General features: G+C 46.2%; 1 protein-coding gene across 1 annotated transcript in view; it reads left to right on the top strand.

Annotated features, from left to right (window-relative positions):
• Positions 1–3176: 3176 nt before the first annotated feature.
• Tcerg1l (transcription elongation regulator 1-like) overlaps positions 3177–14235 on the top strand; it is a 188759-nt gene continuing 177700 nt past the window's right edge. Inside the window, exons 1-3 of the mRNA NM_183289.3 lie at positions 3177–3586; positions 5734–5880; positions 6610–6790. Of these exons, the coding sequence (NP_899112.2) occupies positions 3254–3586; positions 5734–5880; positions 6610–6790 (661 nt within the window). The 5' untranslated portion in view covers positions 3177–3253. The remainder of the gene's footprint in view (positions 3587–5733; positions 5881–6609; positions 6791–14235) is intronic.

The following is a 14235-nucleotide window of genomic DNA, read 5'->3' as shown; positions in this document are numbered from 1 at the left end:
TCATGCTTCAGGGACCTGGTGTCACACTGTCAACCCTCCTCCCTCCAGCATATGCCAGCACCCAAGGTGGTGGCTTGCTTGCTTGGCTTTTATCCAGGACTCCATTGTGTCACCACGATGGGTTTCCAGCAGCAGAGGACCTGATGGGGTCCTTGGAGAGGCAGCTTGCAGGTGGGCAGGGAACTGTGGAGGGAAGCCTGGGCTCTGAACCTCCCCCGGCTTCCCCTGACAGCATTTTAACTTTGCAGGCTGCATGGGGGCATTTGCACTTTCCTTTAAAAAAAATCATTCCAATCTTACTTAGGAAAACAAAATAAAAGACTACCTTCTCCAGGTTGCGATATCTCATTCCATCAGCCTCTCCCTAGCATCCTCTATTATTTCTCCCTGAAAGATGATACACAACTCAGAACTCATTAGTATCCGAGGATAATTAGCCTGTTTTCCTCCTTCTGTGGATGGCCCGCTTACACAGTGTTCTGTTTCACCTTCACTGAAATGATTGTTGGTTTGGTCTAAATATAAAGGACAGCTTTTGGCTGTCAGGATAGTTGGACATAAACCCTCTATAAAGCAAACTCCCCACTGACTTTTGTTGGAAGATGCATAGCACACATGCATTTAATGAGGTGCCATTTTCTGCCCCACGTAGGCAAATCCCCTAAAGTGCTGACCAGTAAGCAGATACAGATAAGTCCACTGCACCCCACATCTCCTAAGTGGGTAGCTTAAGATCAAAGAGGGCTGGTCTGCTGGCTTCTGACCTTCAGCTAATGCTGCCTGACTTGATGGTAGTATCCGCCTGTACCACCCTTATAGTTCTTATCTCTTTGACCCTTAAGCCATCCTCATGACACACAAGTAATCTTCACAGGAGTGATCATGGAGAATCCTCTTAAATAACCAGGAAGCCCAGGTGCCCAAGAGGAGAACTCACATCCTCCAGGGTATAAAGTTGTTCCTGGATTATATGGGGGCTGAGGCAAAGGCTGGGGAGTCGATGAAATGAGAACCTGAAGGAGGATTTAAACTCCCTTGAGCCTCCTCATAGCAATTAACTAGTGGGAGCTGTTTTTTTTTTTTTTCCTTTTTTCTGTTACTCAGACTCCAGCACAGAGCATGATGTAGAAAAGTGACTCCAATATTGAGATCCTTGGATAGTGTTGAGCCTCTGACAGTTGACAGAAAAAGAGGAGTGTGACCATTGGAGGCTCTTTGAGCCTGCTCTCTCTTTTGAGTCAGGAAGTGCCCAAGGTGTCAAGGCCTTTGAACACCAGCCCAGACAGGAACTTAACCTTTAGCCAAGTTGCCTAGCAGAGGCCTTGAGTGAGAACCGGTGTAGAAGCCCCCCAGGATGGTAAGTACCCACAGATTTGGGGTGACTCCCTTCCTTCACTCCAGGAGCTAGAGGTGCTGCAGGCCTAAAACTTTGCTTTGCTGAGAGTACACACAACCCAGACAAGGCCACTGGGAATCTTCTATGCCCCCAGGTCACACCATGAAGGAATGAATGGACCCTGTTCTACTTCTCTAAGAATACAGCTTTGCACGCGCAAGCTCTCGAGGGGGGATGGGGGGAATTAGTCTACCTAGCAACTGGCACAACATCCCAGTTTGAGTGGGAGCCTAGAGAGCAAGATGGCCACATAACATCACCTGTGTACATACAGAAGTGCAGCCTCCAGTGGATGATACCACTGCTCCAATCTGCGAAGCTTTGGGGCTTTACATGGGAAATAATCTTGTCAGTACTTTGGCATCCAAGAAAGGGAAAACCTCACAAATTGTAAGTGGTTTGGGTGGAGAGAAGTAGCGATGTGCCAGCTATGTAAATCAGCATATGTTGAGACAAAAAGAAATTGTGACAGGTCAGGAGGAAGTTAGAAAGGTAGGCAAACCAGGAAAACGAGGAAGCAACCCTACCTAGAAACTGATTGGAGCCAAGTGGGTGCTTCTATTTCTACCAGGAGGGGCTGCGAACGGGGTGAAGGGTGGTGAGTATGTGCCTGACCTAGGTGTGTCTTTGGATGTAGCTGTGCGGACTGCACTTTCCCGCCGTCAGGCAGGCTTCATTGGCAAGCTCCTGCTTGGTACCAGAAGTTGGATGCCTAGGGTTTCAGGTTCTTTAGCACGTGACAGTCTGTGCCCTGCCGCCGGCACAAACTGTCTAGGACTGGACTGGGGCTGGAAGCCGTTACCAGTTGATGTCAGAGGATCTGATGGAGAAGACCTGGCATTGGACCAGTCTACCCAGTGTTCTGCGCAAGCTAGGTCAGCACAGGGGCTGGGACCAGCGCCGCCTGGCGGAAACTGCTTGTGATCAGAGCGAAGCCTGGCTCCGCCGGCTTAGAGAAAGGAAGCTCCGCGTGGAACGAGTGGAGCAAGAGATTCTTTGACCCAGACACTTCTTGCGGCACAGCAGCTTATGGCGAGGCATGAAGGAACTCAGTCCTGTGCCCGGAGGGATTAAAAACAAGTTCACCGAGGCCAAGCCCTCTAGAAGAAGTCACTTGTGTTGTGCCTTGCATCAGAGAGAGGGTAGAGGTTGGGAGTCTGTGGGTTAAAGCAGAGGCAAAGGAGGGCGCTGAAGCCAGCAGATAGCCAGAAAGGACTTTAGACCCAGTACTAAAAATTCGGGTTTCCTGGCACAGTGAACCTCTAGAGACTTGGGAAAATATTTTGCATATTTATCCAAGAGAGAAATCGACCCATGCCTAGAAGGGTCCGGGACTCAGCTGGCGTCAACGTCTGCAGTCTAGTATTCCCTCTGGGCCCTGGGCCCTAGACTCACTTTAAATCAGGTAGATCACGCCGGGGCCGCCAGCTCCGCGAGTGGCGGGACCTGCCCGGTTCCAGCGCAGCCACCTCGGCTTCAGCTTGCCATTAGGATCGCAAGCGGGGTCTGGAGCCCCTGGACCCTCCGTGCGCACCGTCAGCTAGAGCAATTGGCCACCAGTAGCGACAACGGAGTGGGCTAGGGATCACAGTAGAAAAAAAATCAGCCGGCTGGGTTGGGAGCACCCCATCGTGCCGCGCTGTGTCCCCGCCTCGGGGGTCCGGATCTGTGGGCGGGGACTGGGGCCCCGCCAGGCCCGGGGCTGGCGCGGGCAGGAGGAGGGGCTCCAGAGCGGGCCAGGGGCGGAGCGAGCGGCCGCGTCGCGCAACCAAGTGAGTTCGCTCCGAAGCCCGCGCCGCCGCCGGCCCGCACCTCGGGCGCCCGCCGCCCCCGCCGCCGCCCGCGCGGGGGTGTAGGATGCTGGCGGGCGCCAGGCTCCAGCGGCGGCGGCGGCAGCTACAGCAGCCCCAGCAGCCCCGGTGGCGGCAGCCTCTCCCGTGGCCGATGAATGCAGACCCACCGCCACCGCCCTGGGTTTGGATGGTCCCCGGCACCGCCGGGCTGCTCCGGCTTGGCGCCGGGGTCGCGCCCCCGCCGGTGCTGTTGGCCTCGGCGCAGCCTGCCTCCGCCCCGTTGCTCCCGCGGCTGCCGGGCTGGCCAGCCCCGGGAGAGCCCCTGCTGCCCCTGCTGCCGCTGTCCTCTGCGCCAGACCACGCCGCCGTGCACCATTATCCCCTGCTCCACGGACAGGTAACGGCTCCAGCCCTGATCCCACCCAGGCTCGGTATTGCGGGTCCCTTCCTATCCTGGGGCTGCCCTGACCCTCGGGTTGGCTCTTCTCCGTTCCTGGGTTGTCCTGGGTTCTCCATACCATCAGGACGCAGCCGCGCATTCATACATTGGCAAGAAAGTTCATGCTTCGACGTCCGGTTTTGCTTTGGCAGTCTTTTTTTTTTTCCCCAATATTTTCCCCTGGCTCTCATTAGACCGCCCTAGATCCCGCATCCCTGGCTGAAGCCAAACAGCCTGGACCCAACTTTCCCCGGCGCCGGGCGCTGTCCAGAACGCGGTCCTGAAGTCGCTGCCTCCAAGCAGAGCGCTGCAGCCAACAACCGTGGCTGCCATCGCCTCGAAGTTAATACTTTTACAGTCTCCACCAGACTTGAAAGCAAGCTGCAGATCAATAGCTATTTCTGATTCTGATCTGGTCCCCCTACTCCTTCACATAGATTCAGGGCAGTGCTTAAGAGAATTCCAGCCACGGAAGGCAGCCTGGAAATCCTGCCATGAAAGCGTCTTGTGTGGGGAATTCCTCTCCTGCCCTCTGAATTCCCTCAAGCCAGATCCTACTTTAGAAGAGTTTGGCATGCAGAGACTGGAACAGCAAAGAAAAGTGACTGCACCTTTGATTGATGGTGTCGTGGTGCAACCTTTCTCCTGGCTTCGGCCAAATTCCTCGTTCACTATCTGTGCGAGTGAGTTTGAATGCAGGAATAGCTTGCATTTCACGCCGAAACGGATACCATTAGCACATTCAAATGAGCATTTTGTCACAATATACCTTTTCATTATTTTAGCCCGGTACCACCTTGTGACTTTTTTTTACAAGACGTCATGAAACTCCCCGTAAGCTATTCCTTAGACTTAACGATGCAGATACATGCTGTACTGGGCATCCTATCTTGATGTGTGATACACATAGTAGTCAGCTTTATTGGATAAGCTCTGCTAGCTTTTGCCATGTTTAGGAGGGTTGCCATTTCAGAGTGTTACCACTAGAGGTACATAATGTCAAGAAATCCCCCAAAAACACCCTGTATAAATAATTTTTTTAAAAAAAATTTCAGAAAAAAAATCTTAGCATTAGTCTTTTGAATATTGCTGCTATTCACTATCCAAATAAGGATAGGGAGAATCAGAAAGCTATTTTTACATATAACAAACAAACAAACAAAAAATGTGACTTTGAAACAGTAGCCACTGAGTGTTCCCCCACCTCAGCATTACTGGGGTGGTTTAGTGGGTGACCCATACTTGGTTGTGTGCCCTTCCTGTGCTGGCTGTATTATTTTCTGCACTGAGATCTTCCACCAATTTTCTTTTCTCTAGAATCTGTTTTAACGAACCTTCAAAAAGTTACAATCTTAACTCCTTAAAATAGTTTCAAAATGACAAATGAAATGATGCAAAGTAGCACACTGAAGGAGATGCCAGAGATACAGCTCTGTGCTCTCCATGACTGGAGGCTGAGAATTCAAAAGAAAAGGCCCCAAAGTCAGCCTTTGCCCCTCCCATCATGGTTTCCCATCAGCCCAAGGCAGAAACTCCTTATCTTTTCATTTTCTTTTTTCATTCCCCTTCTCCCTCCCTCCCTCCCTCCTTCCCTCCCTCCCTCCCTCCCTCCCTCCCTCCCTTCCTTCCTTCCTTCCTTCCTTCCTTTCTTTTTTAAGTTAGTCCTTTGACAGGTCCTGAATGCATTGAAACCTTTCTGGTTCCTTCCCCACCCTCTTTTGTTTTCTCTCCTCTCTCATCATCTGCTTTTTCCTCACCAATCCCTCTCCAGGATTTCTGACCTTAGGGCTTGCCTCCTGACCTACTTAGCTCACCTAGGTATCTGTGTAACCAGGGACTGTGGAAGTACCTTTGAGTCTCTCATGGTCTTATCTTGGAAGTTCTTTCCCTATAATCAAAGAGACTGAAATGATATTTTTATGATGATCCATATATACGATTTTCACAAGTTTCTTTGCAATTTATAAATGGTCATGGTATTTCTTGATTAGAAATGAGACAATTTTCTCATCAAATTTCTATACTTTAAAATCCCAGCATCTTTTGGTACAAAACATGCTGATGTTTCTTTATTTCTTTCTCTCTTTTAAATTTTTGCATTCTAGTGGCTGTTTGGTGGTCATTCTCCATCCATAGGACTAGCCCCCTCCTCTGCTGTGGAGTTGGTGCCCCTTTTCCCACATGTCTGTCCTTCTACTCTGTCACCTCCTGTTGGGAAAAACTGGATAGATAAGAGGATGCCTAATTACAAGGTAAAAGTGCAAGGGATTTAATTGGATAAGTGGATTTTTAATTGATAAGTTGCTGGGTATCACCATGTTAACAGAAACATTATGCATTTTCTAATTGTAATAGATTGGCTATTTGAGTACAAAGAGGGCTCATTTCAGGACCAGACTGACCTGTTCAAAGACATCAGCAGATAGGGATAATTTTGATATAACTCGAATGAGTGGGTTGGGTTCTGTTGATAAAAGCACCAAATCTCTGAATCAGATTTTTTTCCAACTTAAAATGTATAACTATGGACCAAACCCCACTCTTACACATTATATAGCACAACTTTTACATTTGGGAAGGCATTTTCCTCATGATTCTCATTTTGTTTTTTTCTTCTTCTTCCTGATGGTTATGAATTCAAGTTTTCTGAGTATCCTTTACTTACTTGCCTATGAACGATGGAGTAACACATTAATTTGTTACACACACCACAAAGTGGTGGTCTCGGTGTGTGATTCTTCAGTGTGTCACTTGGCTGTTGGGCTCAACTGGCTAGGCTGACAGTTAAAGATTAGCCCAGTGTCAGCTAGAAGCCTTTCTCTGGCTTCTCACAGCAACCCTTTCCTTTAAGGTTTAGATCCACACTTGTACGACATGCCCCGTAGTGTAACGCCCACCTTTTGACCAGTGAGCAATAGCATACATCTGTACTTTCTCTAAGTGCTTTGTTTTCAATGTTTGCTTGCCTTTGTTTTGGACAGATTTTTTTTAACAACCCCTTTGCTCTGGACTCAACCTGGATGTACCCGGAGGAATCGGTACTCTTCCACAGCCATGAAAAAACTCATTTTCTGGCAAACCAAGTAACTCCATCTCTGTCCAGGCCCACTCCTGCCTCCAGGCCTCTCCCCACTGTGGTATTAGCAGCTCAACCCATACCAGGTCAGTGCCTAACTAGCAATGATAATGTGACTTTCGTGCCTGTCTGTGTTAATCATAAGTCAGCTTGAAAACGAAGTGTCACTTTCAGGACGCAATTCTCTTAGCAAATTCTCTTATGATGGATGCATTGCACAGTGTGAGTATTGTTTAAAGGTTGAATCCAGTCAGCCAGCTGTTGCTATGCTTTAGCTCTCCGGGGTCAGTTTTGAAGATGAGGAGGTAGCTGAGGGATTTGTGCAGGATAACAGATAATATTGGCTATGTTCTGCTTTCGTGACTGGGCTATGTTTTCTGCTACTGTGAACAAGGACACCAGATGAACAAATCATCTTTAACAGTGTTGATTGTCTGGAGTGCTGCATGCAAGGATGCTTGTGGATCTGCAGGGGACAGGTACATGCATAGAGTCCGCCGTGCGTTTTGCATTGTCAACGAAGGTGATAGTGGTGACGTATTATGAAACACTTGGAAGTCGAGCTTTGTTCTATCTTTGGAACCAAGTGACCAGATAGACCATTTGTCCTGTAACACAGCCCCTCCACCCCCAACCCCAAAACAATCCCTAGGTGAAATATTGCATAATAAACCTGTATTGTAACAGGAGAATAAAATCGTCTTATGAATTTTTAAATTGATTTTTTTAAAAATCACCTTAACATACGATCATATTACAAAAGCAAATGTTGCCAGTGCCAAAATTGTCTCGCAGCCCCTTCCATTATGGAATATTTTATGACTGCAGAATTACATTATCTTCCTGTAATTTCCTACCTACCAAGCTTATCTCAATATGTGTCTCTAAAATTTAGTAATAAGAAGCTGCTCCTGTGGATGCCAGCACCAGGGTGGGGGATGCATCTACTCCTTTCTCTCTTTGGCTGCGTATTTATTCCAATTTGCAAGGACTCCTGTTTAGCAATAACTCAGGAAGAACAAGGCAGTGGGCCCTGCAGGCCTTTGTGATTCTTGACTGAAAAGTGCCCCATCATTGCCTGTCATTCTGCAGTGCTGATTGATTGAGATCTGACCGAACAACAGGTGCGCACGTGTTTGTAGCATCTCATAGCATGAGGTTTTCATGGTTTCGATCTGCAGTAATAATCATGAAAGATAGCTTGATGACACATTCATATGATATGAGCGTGCCATGACTCTCAATGACTCTTGGAAGAATGATACTTCTCCATGCATGGGTAAAGTCACCCAGTCCATCTGTGGAGTTCCTCTTTTCCACTCATGGCACAAGACCATATAGACATTACTCAGAATGCCTCCGTCTTCCCAGGGAACATTGAGGAACCGATCACTTCTCAGATTGCTTACTTATTATGATGTGGCCCATATCTTACATGCTATTCAATAAGCATTTATTAATTTCACTTTCTGATTTGGGGACTAGTAACTCTTAAAGGATGACATACTATTTATTACAAACATAAAGTTATAGTAATCTTTCACTCTAATCTTACCCACAATTAGTCAAATTTTTGCTTTTAATCATCCCAGGGTTCTCTCTCTTGTTTTTTGAATCCGACACTTGAGGCTTGACTTATCTTGAGGAAAATATTGACCCGTCTTCCAAAGTGACTAACAACCACATATGTCTGCTTGAGATGGGAGTTTCTAAATTGCACCACTAAATTTGACTTTTTGATAAGTTTTAGAATTCTCAGAAATTATTCACCTTTGAAAAGAATAAATTGAATGCCTGATGAATATATATGTAAGAAGTTATTTAAGTGTTATTAATTGTCTATCCAAGCACTAAGGAGGGAGCAAGAAAAGGTGAAAGACAGAGTTAATTCCCAAGTCAGTTAAAATTTAAAATATATCACTTCAATTTTACCATGAAAGCTAGAAACTGTACTTTTATTAAAGCATATGTATGTAAATTACCAGATATATTGCTAGTAAAACAATTATATTTTACACCTTATAAGTGGATAATTTTGCATATTGTATTTAATGCACATTGCAATTTATATTATGCAAATATACATGATTATGACCACGTACATTTTTATACAAGCACATAATATAAAGTATATCATTATAAATATAGTATATGATTGACATATCATATTGACCAACTTTATTATATATGTTTTCTATCCAGAACTCAGTGGCCATAGAATCCGATATATTTTATTGATTTCTTTCAAATTAGTCAAAGAAACATAATTAGAATTTCCAGACAACAGGAGAAGTGAGTCTTAAGCTCACATTTTAGACAGTGCTACTGAACTAAGACTTTACTTTTCTTGGCTGGAGAGTGGTTTTCATGTAATATTATTCTCTAAGTGCTGTTTGTTCTTGCATCAGCATTTGAGGGACAGTGGAAGGTTACATGCCAGGGACTCAACTGATGCACGCCTAGCGAGCAGTTTGAATAACTGTGCTATTGGCTGCCTTGCTAGAGGTCACTGTGGAAGAAAGCTGAGGCTTAGATTAATGTCACATCTCCCTCATGTATACTGGTTAAGAGTTAAGTGTAAGTTCAGAGGTTCAGTTCATATGAGCGCAACTTGACTGAGCTTGGAAAACTATCTGAAGTGTGACTTACTACAGAGGCTCCCACTGTTTAGACAAACTGTGTTCATGCATGATTGCTCTTCTGCTCTGAGCTAGAAGCAGCCTCGGCCGCCTCCAATGTGGGAATTATGATTGATGCTGGTAAGAGGGGGTAGCCATGAGAGCTGGGCTATGCAGTCTACTGAGGAAATGGAAAACAGGTCAAGATCATGTGACATAGTTATAAATGATGGAGCCTCGAGGGAAGCCTAAGGTGCTACCTCAGGGCAGGCAGAGTAGATTGCTAAGCCAAGCAGTAGATATGATGTGCAAGTAACTACAGGCAATTAAGTGATATTGGACTTAGGGGGTCAATGGGGAACCTAGATGGACAGAAGGGACTAGGCTCAGGCCCTCTTTAGCCAGAGACATCCCTGAGAGCTCAAGCTTCATAAATGTCATGAGATTCCGCATGGTCTTCCCACTCTGATGGATCCACACCTCCTCTAGGAAAGCAGGGATTCATCCGGGGAAGGTGGAGAGCGTCAGGAGGCCGAGTTGCTTCTCACTGGCCAGTAGGTCCAGCATGCGAAGGCACAGAGTCACAGCTGTAGAAAGCAAGGGCTGTGATAATCATTAAGTGGAAATTGTCCCTAATGATGGTGTTAATGGGCCGAACTGAGAAGTGATTCAAGCCTCCTTCATTCCCAGCCCTCAGCAGCTGACTCGGGTAGGAAGCAGGCAGGCAAGAGAATGTCAGGAGCCAGGACGGTCCTCCTGATCAAGCTGCAGGAGGTACCCACTTCATCTCTGCATCAGTCCTCTTCCTCCATGGAGCAGGTCATTCCTGGGAATGTGGTAGCATGTCAGGACACTATTCACAAATAAAATAGCTGAGGCTGGAAGCATCAAGCAGTGGGGAAAGGCTATAATCTCACTCGTTGTCCAGTAGAGACACAAAATAGTGTCTTGAGGGAAACTGAAGATTCTGGCCGTTAGCCTGAGATCAGAAAGCCCGAGTCTCTACAAATTCCATCCCAACTAGTGTGAGCGGCAGATGGGGAAGAAGAAAAAAAACCCAGGAGTGGAGCATAGAACATTCTGCTCAGAATCCTTTGATCCTGAAGATGGAGAAGAAAGGCTTTGCACAGAACCTGGTCACCCTTGCGGGTAGGGCAAATTTTAGTATAATTTAACATGCATAAATAAATAAGTAACCACAGAAGATCAGAAAGGGTTGTAATAAAAAATGAGTGGCCACAGTGAAAGACCATCAGACGAAATGAGAAAGAGGCACAAGGGCAGTTCTGAAACATGGTGATTATAACCACCAAGGAGAAGGCCCATTGAAGACAGTCTGCAAACATGGCCACTGTGCCACGGTGACTCTGTAAAGTAGCCCCTGTTCAGAGGTGATGGGCACAGATCCCGATGCCCCGACCTCCCGTAAACAAAGGGAATGGGCTGAGGCAGGGCACCTCTGCTCCCCAAAGCCTGGTGCAGTCATCGCTTTTCTCATTGCTGTGACCTAATACCTGAGAAGAAGCTACTTAAGGGGAGAGAGAGCATGTATCTGGGCTCACAGTTTGAGGGGGCATCCATTCCATTATGGAGGCAAATGCCTGAGCCTCTGGGGGTCATTCCACACTCAAACCACAGTTAAATCACCACATAGGAGAGCTGAGAAAGTGGGTCCCACATCACTCAATCTGCTCTTCCTGTCGAGAAACATTAAGAGAGTCATGCTGGTACTCAGGTGGGGAAGGATTCTTTCAGAGCTGCAAGGGGCCGGTCTGTATGAAAGCGGCTTCCCTGGCAAGGCGGCTGCTGTCATTCTGCCCACAATTTCTGGTTTATTTTTTTTGTTTGTTTGTTTTGTTGTTGTTCTTTTTTGTTTATACTCGGGTTGTTTCAACGTATAATATCTGCCTTTCAAAATGAAGCTTAGTTCATTACTTTATATTTTTCTATATGATTTTGGCACTTTGATTTCTATTTTCTTATTACTCTCTGCTTTGCTGTTTCTAGTCTGGTGTCATTTATGCTTTGTTTACTTTTGAGTGTAAGGTGACTAGGAGGAGTATGTCATACGGATTCTGTCCCCCCACCCCCCAGCAATTACCAAATGAGATGTTTAAGAAATCTGACAAGCTTATGGTTTTTTTCTAATTTCAAATTATGAGACCACCACTATGTTAGACGCCTTCTGTGAAACATGAGACATTTGAAAACATTCATATTGCATATTTTTGTTATTTTCTTTTTAACTTCCTCTACTAAGAAGTGAATCTATAACAAGAGCTCAGAATGAGGAAGTCAGGCTTCAGAATATTTGCAAGCATCAGCATTTGTGGTTAATAACAGTGGATAGATATGAATGTTTGTAGTTTGGTCACTGGAGTGAGCAAAAAGCTAGAAGCTATACTGAAATGCAGAATCTCAAATTTTGCCGTCAGAACTCCCTAAACACACAACTAATCACGAGGTTCCCTAAGACTGAAGGTGGACCAGGGCCCCACCCTCTAGGTAGCACAGGAAAGGGTGATGAGCCCTCTCTGTGGTATAGGCATATAAATGGCCATGGGTGGGGACACAAATGCTGAACGAGATGACCAGGTACCCCAGAACTCAAATCCCTGTGGAAAAGTCACTGTTAAGGGAATTTGAAGCCTATGCAGGCAAAAATGACAACAGGGGCCAAGTCCAGGTCAGCTCCTGAATATACTGACACTGCCTCCCATGCTGACAGCCTGACACAAGAAGGGCTGCAGTGATCCCCAGAAGGAAGCCCCATGCGTGGCATTTTCTCCTTATAAGTGCTAGCCTTTGCTAAGAGCATTACAGGGCTTGCAAATCAAGCAAGCAGTTCATCTATCAAGAAACGATCAGGAGAGCCAGAGACCTGCAGACTGAAACTCTCAGTACCCCACTGACAAGCAGGTTAATCACCTGATGGAGGAACAGGTGTAGGATTTCATCAGAGATGTGCAAATGAAGTCATGGAAATATTAAGAAGACTATAACATCTGAGATGGAAAGGGGCTTTGATGGGCTCATGAGTAGATGTGGAGAAGTCAAGGAAGGGGTTAAAGGATAGAAACTCTGGCGATTGCATTTCAGAGAGCAAGCGAGTGGTGAAATGGAGCCCGCATCCTCCGAGCTGAGAGGTAACATCAGATGGTTAACATATGTGTGATTGAAGTCCTAGAAGAACACATGGCAGGGAAAGCATTTGGAGAGATAATGAGCAAAGGTGATACAAAAATAAACTCTGTTGTCAAACTGTAGATTCAAGACTCTCAGCCAACCGAACTGGAAAAGAGCAAAGGAAAAAGAGACAGAAACTGACTGAGCACTCAACAAGTCAGAGTCAAACTTGTAAGGAACAGACAGGTCTCGAAGCAGGTCTCGAAGAGAGAGAAAAGACACATTACACAGACAAGAACAAAGATAAAAATCTCATGAGTTTTATTGCCCTGAGGAAGTGATACATTTGAAGGACTCCATATCGGTAAAGATCTCTCCATCTACAACTTAAAAACCAATAAAAAACAAGCAGAACCTGAGGTGAAGTACCATCCCAGATAAACTAGAACGGAAAAGAATTCCTTGTCTGGATAGTGTCAGCTCAAGAAATTGTAAAGAACAAATAATGTAGCATCAGAGAGAAATTTACCTCCCTTAGACATGAAAGTAACTCGATGGAGATGATAAGGGTCGCATGGTTCTCTCTCAACTGCTCTGATCGTAGCTGATGGCATAAAGGAGCAATGACTAGTGACAGAGCATGCCTGGACGGTTTACAACATTTGCCACATGCGAGACGCATGCTGGCTTCCACAGGGGTCTCAGAGGAGGAACGGGAAGTGTGAAGTCAAGGTGCCTTTGCACCATCCACTGTATGACACAATGATATCTGAGAGGACACTCTGTAGACTTAAAGATAGACCTGCTACCTTTATGTATGACAAAATAATTGTAGACATAATCGATTCATAATAAATAGTCAATCCAGCCACTCAGGGATACATAGTGAGACTCTTCCTTAAAGACAGACAGACAGACAGACAGACAGACAGACAGACAACAACAAAACCAAAAACAAAAGCAATAAAACAAAAGCCAAGTGTGGTGATGTACACTTTCAATCCAGCATTGGGATACTGAGGCAGGTAGGTCTCTGTGAGTTCAAGTCCACTCTGGCCTGTATAGCAAATTCTAGGCTACCCAGGTCTACACAGTGGGACCCTTTCTAAAAATCTAAACCCAACATTCTCTGGGGACCCAAAGACCACTCTGGCCAGGGAAGCAAGTAGGCTAACTGCAGATTTTCACCTCTCTCTCCTCTCATCCAAATTCAATCCCCAGTCTCAGCCCCAGCTCTGCAACAGACCACCTGCTCCAGACTCCCCCTTTTTTGCCTCCATCTCCAACAGAACACCCAGATCTTCTCCTCCAACCTTCTTCTATTCACATCCTGTTCTCCCAGCCCCCTCCAACAAGCACCCTCTGGTAACCCTCAAGCCACGCCTGCCAGAGAAGCGAGCAAGTGGATGGAACTACCAAAAAAAAAAAATCATCCTGAGTGAAGTAACCCAGACCCAGAAAGACAAATGTGATCAGTGCCTTGCTCGGGCATCATCAGAGAAGCATCCTTGGCCACAGATAAAAACAGATACAGAACCCCACAGCCAGACAGTATGCAGAAGAGTGAGAGACCTTGGAACACTCGGCCCTAAAGAGATGTGGCCATCAAATCCCTCTCCTCAGGGCTCAGGAATCCCTATGGAGAAGGATGCAGAAAGTGTGCAACAGCCAGAGGGGACAGAGGACACCAAGGAAACAAGATCTTCTAAATCAACACAACCAGAGCTCATCTGAACTGGCCGAGACTGAGGAGGCACGCACAGGACCTACATGGGTCTGCACCAGAA

The sequence above is a fragment of the Mus musculus genome, chromosome 7 (assembly GCF_000001635.26).
Source record: "Mus musculus strain C57BL/6J chromosome 7, GRCm38.p6 C57BL/6J".
NCBI classification, from domain to species: Eukaryota; Metazoa; Chordata; class Mammalia; order Rodentia; family Muridae; genus Mus; species Mus musculus.
Note: the sequence above shows the minus strand (reverse complement) of the source record. Positions and strands in the feature narration are given on the sequence as shown.